Below are 8115 nucleotides of genomic sequence, written 5' to 3'. Positions count from 1 at the left end.
TGCCTGGGGACCAAGGCCTTAGCTACTGGCCTTTCTGATCATCACCTCTAGCCCTCCCCACTTTGGTCTATAATAGAACCTCCCTGTGAATCTCTAGTCCGCATTCACTCATTCATTTGTTCATTCCTTCATTCAACAACTACTCACTGGGTGCTTATGATGTACAGGCACTGTGGACACTTTGGGGCACAGTGGGTATAGCTGAGCAAAACAGACACAGTGCCCACTCATAAGAGCACTTTAATTTTAGTGTGGGAGAAACAGACAAGAAACTCCCCACAAATGGTACCCAAGGAGCCCTGGTGGCACATGGTTAAGCACTCGCTGCTAACCAAAAGGTCAGTGGTTTGAACCCTTCCAGAGGCTCCAAGGGACAAGACCCGGCAATCTGCTCCCGTAAAGGTTTCAGACTAGGAAACCCTATGGGGCAGTTCTATTCTGTTCTATAAGTTGGAATCGGCTTGACAGCAAGCAACAACAACAACAAATTAGTAAACGAGAAACTTGCAAAGTGTGACGAGAGCTAGAAAGGAAACAGAAGAGGGAAATGTGATAGAAACCTGGGGGGCAGGGGGACATAGGTTAGCTAGAAAAGTCACCTTTTAGGAGGTGACATTTGAGCTGAGACTTGAAAGTTAAAATAGAGCCAGATATGGAGAAATCTGGGGAGTGTTCCAAGCAGAAGAGACAGAAAATCCAAAGACCTTGAGGTTGTCCCAGCTTGGCCTGCTTGAGGTACCAAAAAAGTCAGGGTGGCTGGAATTGATGAAAAGGGATGAGTTGTAGGAAATGAATTTGGAGAAGTAAGCAGGGGTCGGACTTTGAATTTTAAGCCATTGGAGGATTTTAGGAAGGAGAACAGGATTTGATTTGTGCTTTTAAAAGGCATTCTGACTGCTACATGAAAAATAGATGGAGGGAGGAAGGACAAATAGTGTATGGTTCCTCTTATACAAAATAGCTAGGACAGGCAAATGTGTAGAGACCAAAGTTTATTAGTGGTCACCAGGGGTAGTAGGGAGGCAGAAAGACAGTCGCTGCTTAGGGTGCACTGAGCTGCTGTTGAGGGCGAAAGAAACATTTGGAAAGGGACAGCGGTGATGGCTGCACAACATAATGAATGATATTACTGTCTCTGAATTACACATGTAAAAAATGTATACATTTGTTTGTTGCTGTTAATTGCCAGCGGAGGCAGTTGTAACTTATGGCAACCCCATGTGTTACAGAGTAGAATTGCTCCATTGGGTTCTCCTGGCTGTAATCTTATTGGAAGCAAAACGCGAGGCCTTTTCTTCCGCTTTTTACTGGGTGGGTTCGAACAGCCCACCTTTAGGTTAGCAGTGGAGCACAGTTTGTGCCACCTAGGGCTATCTATCTATCTACCTATATTTACTATTAAAAAAAAAAAGGTTAAGAAAAAGGTGATGGAGATTCTGAGACAGGGGTGTGAAGAAGCCAATGGATTCTGAATACATTTTGATTGTGGAGCGGGCAGGACTTACCAATGGGCTGAATGAGAGGTGTGAAAAACTCTCGGTGAATATGAGTGGGGTTTACTATCTTAGAGAAGCCTGGTGGTGGGAGTAAAAGGGGAATCCAGGGTTCTGCTGGGCTCTGCTACCTTTGAGATGCTTGCAAGACAGCCAGGTGAAGATGGATACTTGAGTCCAGTGCTCACCTGTCTCCGCAGGTTCTTCTGCCCCCCGCCCTGTGTCTACCTCTCAGGTCCCGGCTGGAGGGTGAAGCCAGGGCAAGGCCAAGGTGAGGGCAGAAGGAGCCTGAAGTGCTGCCGGCCTCCTCCCTCTGTAGGGAGACCCACGCACTCAGGCCTGGGAGCCGGGCGGTTCGCAGGCGCAGGCTCGAGCGCCCTCTGGTGGGCAGAACTACGCTTTGCTGACACCTGCGTCCTCTGAGCCAGCTGGTGTCCCTTTCCAGCCCAGCAGGCAGGGGAAACCGGGCCCACGGTCTGCGGGTACATGGGGCTGGATGGTGCGTCAGGCAGCGCCGCCGAGACCCAGAAGTTGAATTTCGAGGAGCAGCCGGACTCCAGGGTGAGAGCGCCTGGGACCCATGTCTCTCCCTTCAATGGGAGGGTCAAGAGATGATAGAAAGAGAGAAGTAGCGAGGCTTAGGTCGCGGCGCTTCTTGTCACCTTCGATGGAACGGACGTCAGCTCACCGGGGGAGGTTGGTTCACCCTCCGGGGGGGGGCTGGAATGAGCCGGCCTCTCCCCCCGAGCCCAATAGGAATTCGGCTGCGCCAAGACCCTGTTCATCTCGGACGCCGACAAGAGGAAGCACTTCCGGCTGGTGTTGCGGCTGGTGCTCCGAGGGGGCCGGGAGCTGGGCACTTTCCACAGCCGCCTCATCAAGGTCATCTCCAAGCCCTCGCAGAAGAAACAGTCGCTGAAGAACACGGACCGTGAGCGGGGGCGGGGGCGGGGCGCTGGACTCAGACCCGGGCCTTCAAGTTTGGAAGGGGGGGAAGGTCTGGGCCGTGGGGTGGGGTCCAGGAGAGCTGGCACGAGGCTGAGCCCAGGGAGAGGCCGAGACTGGTGAGGGTGTATGGGACTTGAGGGTGGGAATTTGGGGGCCCAGAGCAGACAAAACGGCTGGCAGGTAGTGGGCTAGGGACAGATTTAGAAGTGATGACAAGAGGGCAGGGGAAATTCCGTGTAAACTATTTATTAAGTGCCTCCTATATGCCTGGCTCTGTGCTAGGCGCTGGCTCGTATAAAATAGGAGCAGGTGTCTGTTCTAGAGGAGCGGACAGCCCAGCCGGGGAGAGAGACACACCTAACTGATCAGAGACAGTCTGCGATAAGTACTGTTCTGATTGTCAAGTGGCAAATCCCAAGGCTTGGAGCTTTAAGAATGCACAAAAAGAAATATGTCAGAATAACAAGGACAACCTCACCACTGCCATCACTGGGGGTGGGAGGAGGGTGCTCTCCTGTCAGACACATAACATGCACTGTCCTATATGATGTTCACCATGTCTATGTCTAGGTACTAGATACTAGCATTGTGCTTATTTTATAGATGAGGAAAGTGAGGTTCGGGACCTCCATCCATTCATTTAAGAAACATTTATTGAGTGCCTATCACATTCTGGAAGCCTTGCCTAGGATTGCCTAGGTAGGAAGTGGCCAAGCCAGGATGTGAACTTGGGTGATGGGCTTCTGGAGCCCAGCTTCTTCCCCTCCACCACACTTACTTTCTGTCTATTAAAAGCCCGTTATAGAATGCCTCTGATCCAGGCAGTGCTCTCACTGGCCCTTGGTGTCAATGCGATGGTTCGGAGTGCAGATGCCAGAGCCAGGCGGCCTGGGTTTGAGTCCTGGCTCTGCCACTTGCTAGCTGTGTGATCTTGAGCAAGTTGACCCCTGTTTAGCAGGGCTAATATTATCTATCTCAGAGGGTTGTTGAGCAAATCAAATGAGTTAATACATAGAAAGCATTTGAAACAGTACCTGGCACACAATAAATGTTAGCAATCGTTATTCAGTGGATGGGAACTTGGCTAAGCATGAGTTGAGCACCTATAGTATGACTAGCACAATGAGGGGAGAGAGGGAGAAAACCCAGTGCTTTCTCCCCAAGTGATCACAGTATAATCAGAAAACTAAACTGTGGCTGTGAGTATGCATGATAGACTGGAAGAGAGACAAACGTCAAGCCTGAGTAATATTGTACTGCTGTTTCACACTGCCTGCCTACTCTCTTCCGTAACTCCTTACCAACTTCATGACTCAGCTGAATCACCTCCTCCAGGAAGCCCTCCTAGGTTATCAGCCCTTATCACATCATATTGAAATTTTATATTTATGTTCCTATCTCCCTCCAAGACAGTAAACTCTTCCAGAGAAAAGCTGGGTCTAATTCACCCTTTGGTGCTCAGTATCCAGGTCAATGCCTGCCACAAAGTAGGCACTTAGCGAATACTTGATAAAAGGCTGTTTGTTGAACTGAAGGATACCCAGGGAGCCAAAAGGAACAGACAAAGGTATGGAAGCAGGGTTGCAAACGTACCGAATAAATAGCTTTGGAATATGAGTGCCCAGTGGGTCTAGGCCAGTTAGGACTATTAGCCAGGCTGACCCAGAGAATCAGAAATTGTCTGGCGAGTTCAAGGGACCAAGCCAGCCAGGGGCACTGATTCTGCTTCCCTTCACAGTGTGCATCTCCTCGGGCTCTAAGGTCTCCCTCTTCAACCGCCTGCGTTCCCAGACGGTCTCCACACGCTACCTCTCGGTAGAGGATGGGGCCTTTGTGGCCAGTGCACGCCAGTGGGCTGCCTTCACACTGCACCTGGGTAATGGTAGCAGCAGGCGCTGGACAGGGCGCCTTAGCCTTACCTGCATTAGCTTATTTAATCTTCACCACAACTCCTCAAGGAAGGTAAACTTGGCCCCATGTGACTGAGGCTCAGCAATGCAAACAGACTGGCCAAAGGTCCAGGGCAGCCAGTGACTGACTCCAACAGCCGTGCCCTGTCCCCTACTCTCAACTCAGCTGCCTGTCCCCAGCCCCCCTCCAAAAGGCAGACATTTATGGGGATGGCCATAAATGACCTCTCCAGGATTATTAGAACCTTCAGTGCTAGCTTCTTCTCTGCGTGCCAGACCTAAGCAGAAGGCCAATGTGTGTGTGATGTATGTGGGCCCAGAGGCAGGAGGGGCCGAGTTTAGAGCAGAAGCCTGGGCCCTCTGGAATCCTCCTCCCCTCCTTTCTTTCATTCTCAGCTGATGAGAACTATCCCCAAGGGGACTTCCCGCCTCGAGAGGGCTACGTCCGCTATGGCTCCCTGGTGCAGCTCGTCTGCACTGTCACTGGCGTCACACTACCTCCTATGGTATGGGAAGAGGGGTTGTCCTGGGAGGCTCCTCCAGATTCACGCCCCACATGGGCAAGACTGGAGGGTAGGGACCCAAGGCAAGAAGACACCTTAACACTCTGGGGATACTCAGGGCTTTGTGGGGCTGGGTGGAGGAAGAGGGGCAGGGGGATTCGCCCAGTGCCTGAAAAGCTATCAGAGTAGCAGAGAGCTGGCTGGGAGGGCAGCCTGTGGGCACCTGGACCCCTTGGTACTACGCTTCCTGCAACCTTTCTGTGCAGATCGTCCGCAAAGTAGCCAAACAGTGTGCACTCCTCGATGTGGACGAGCCCATCTCCCAACTGCATAAGTGTGCATTCCAGTTCCCAGGGGGTCCTTCAGGAGGGGCGGGCACCTACCTATGCCTCGCCACAGAGAAGGTGGTGCAATTCCAGGTGAGAAACAGAACGTCAGCACCAAGCATCTTAGAAAATCAGACCGCAGGGAGAACCATAGAACCTCAGGTCCGCAACACATCAACATAGCTGCTACTTACTGGGCCATACTGCCTCCCGTGGAGTGTTGGGATCATAGACTCTAGGGACAGAATTGTAGCATGTAGAAAAAATAGTGATAATTAATATGATCGAGCAATATGCCTCTCCAGAGAATATTAGAATGTTGGAACATAGAATTGTAGAGTGTAAATAAAAATAACAATAAGTAGTATTATTGAGTAAAGAATATTAGGTTAGCATCATAGAATGTTAGGACATAGAACTGTAGAATGTAGAAAATAATTATAATTATTGAGCAATATGTCTCCCCAAAGAATAGGGAGTCACAGAATGTTAAGAGAAAGAATCATAATATATAGAAAATAAAAATTATTATTGGGCAGTAGTCCTTCCCAAAGAAAATTAAAATTGTAGAATGTTAAGAGGTAGAATTGGGCAATGTTAAAAATAGAACTCTAAAATCCAAAGAAAATAGGCCCTTCAGAAACCTGCTCCTGCAGCCAGCTTGTTTGACTTAGAGTCAAAGAAATTAAGCTGCTAAATTGGCTCCCCCACCCACCGCTGATGGCCACCACCTGAAGCTTCTGCCCCATCCCCTTGGGTCTCCTCCCAGGCCTCCCCCTGCCCCAAGGAGGCAAACCGAGAGCTGCTCAATGACAGCTCCTGCTGGACCATCATCGGTACCGAATCGGTAGAATTCTCCTTCAGCACCAGCCTGGCCTGCACGCGGGAGCCTGTCACTCCGGTGCCCCTCATCAGCACCCTCGAGGTGAATCTGGGCGCTAGGGGGTGTGGGCCCTGCCAATGCTGGGGGCGCGGGTGCCGGTGAGGGAGGCCAGCGGGCTTCTGGCCCTACCCTTCCCCCCTCCCCCGACCATGTGGCACTTCTTCCCCAGCTGAGCGGCGGGGGCGATGTGGCCACGCTGGAGCTCCAGGGTGAGAACTTCCACGCGGGGCTGAAGGTGTGGTTCGGGGATGTGGAGGCTGAAACTATGTACAGGTATAGGGGTGGGTGGCAGCCTACCTTGTCCCCGGGGGCAAGGGTCTTACATGTCGCCAGGGGATCACTGCAGCCCTAACCCCGTGCCCAACCCCCAGGAGCCCAAGGTCCCTGGTGTGCGTGGTGCCCGACGTGGCCGCCTTCGGAAGTGACTGGCGCTGGCTGCGCACGCCCATCACAGTGCCGGTGAGCCTGGTGCGCGCAGACAGGCTCTTCTATGGCAGCGCCTTCTCCTTCACCTACACCCCCGAGTACAGCGCGGGGCCCCCGGGCGCCCCCGAGCCGGACGCTGACGCAGATGCGCTCCTGGAGAGCATCCACCACGAGTTCACGCGCACCAACTTCCACCTCTTCATCCAGACCTAGGCGGCCTGGACGCCCCACTGCCCGCCCCGCTGAAGCCTGTGCCCAGGCCTGTGTAGGGTGGCGTTTCTGGGTCTTAGGCTTAGCGCACTGCCCGTTTGTTGTCCAGGTGAAGCCAGAAGCCTGGGCAGAAGAAGACTCCCCCCATAGAAAGCAGGCCCTGCTGGTCCTACACAGTCACTCTCTCTTCCCCTTATACAGAGGCCAAGACACAGGCTCAAGATGCTCTTTGTGTCCAGTGTGGTGGCGCTCCCATTTTGACTCTGCCTCACTTTCTCTCTCTCACCTCTCTTTCTGCCTCAGTAACTTTGTAACTCTCTTTCTGTTTCTGTGTCTGTCACTGCTCCTCCATCTTTGTCTATCTCTGTCTCTCCCTGTGTCTTACACACTATTTCACACACATTGAGGAGCCATGCCTGGGACATTGACTCTGAGGCATGTGTTGGTTCCCACATGCCATCATGAAGCACAGGCTGGGACACATGGCTGGCATGGCCTGGAGTGCCAGGTCCTACCTAGACACTGGGTCCCACCTGGAGCACTGGGTCCTGCTGGGAGCACTAGGTCTTGCCTGGAGCATTGGTTCTCCCCTAGAGTAGCAGGTGCCACCTGGGACACCGTGTGGCGTACTGGGTCCCTCTTGCAGCACGGGGGTCTTTCCCTGGAGCACAAGACCCACCTCACCCTGCACTCCCTCTGGCTGGAGCCAGCACAGTGTCCTGTATCTACGTTTGCTCTCTGGCCCACAGTTTTGGTGGCTGGGCAGGTGGCTGGGACAGTGGTCAGGTCTTGCTGTCTAACTATCCACCAGGCACTTTTCCCCCAGGCCCATAGACTGCCAGACTGAGGATCAGGGATACCTCTGGTGACTGCACTCAACCCCATCCAAGGCAGTAGCTAACCTGTGTGGCCCCCATCCTCAAGGAGAGTGGTTCCCCAGCACACACCTCCCCACCCTCTCTACCATCCCCCGCTCACCCCTCCTCCCCCAGAGAAAAACGGACCACAAGTCTATGGAGCAGAGAACCTACCTTTTCAATTTTTCAACTCCTTCTGGAGGAGGAAGCAGGTTCAGAACCAGCTAGCGTCCCTGAGCCTCTGTTCCTGCCCTTGGGGCCACCTGTCAGCTCTGGGAGTGAGTTAGCCCACCAGCTCCCCCTCCATCCCAAGCAGGGATGTACCCCAGGCCCAGAGGCCAACCCAAGACTCCTTCAGAACAAAGCTTCCCCAGGACAATCCCAGGCAAAAACCCTGGGATTAACTGGGCGACAGCCTGGCTGAGAGAAGGGCTTCTCTGCATGGGACCCAGGTATGGGGTCACAATCCTCCCTGCCTAGACTGCTTTACGGGGCAGCAAAGAAATCCACAAGGTCCTGGCTTGGGTTGCTGGAAACAAGATTATGCTGCCGCTGGTGC

General features: G+C 52.9%; 1 protein-coding gene across 1 annotated transcript; it reads left to right on the top strand.

Annotated features, from left to right (window-relative positions):
- The first annotated feature begins 1541 nt into the window (after window positions 1-1541).
- Window positions 1542-7604, top strand: RBPJL (recombination signal binding protein for immunoglobulin kappa J region like). The gene is made up of 9 exons (XM_049869609.1): window positions 1542-1764; window positions 1939-2054; window positions 2250-2424; window positions 4180-4317; window positions 4748-4857; window positions 5121-5273; window positions 5950-6105; window positions 6233-6336; window positions 6435-7604. Exons 1-9 carry the CDS (start codon window positions 1632-1634, stop codon window positions 6700-6702), a joined length of 1353 nt encoding a protein of 450 aa, XP_049725566.1. The 5' UTR covers window positions 1542-1631; the 3' UTR covers window positions 6703-7604.
- Window positions 7605-8115: the final 511 nt, after the last annotated feature.

Source organism: Elephas maximus, chromosome 25, assembly GCF_024166365.1.
Source record: "Elephas maximus indicus isolate mEleMax1 chromosome 25, mEleMax1 primary haplotype, whole genome shotgun sequence".
Lineage (NCBI taxonomy): Eukaryota > Metazoa > Chordata > Mammalia > Proboscidea > Elephantidae > Elephas > Elephas maximus.
This window is presented reverse-complemented; position numbering and strand designations above follow the sequence as displayed.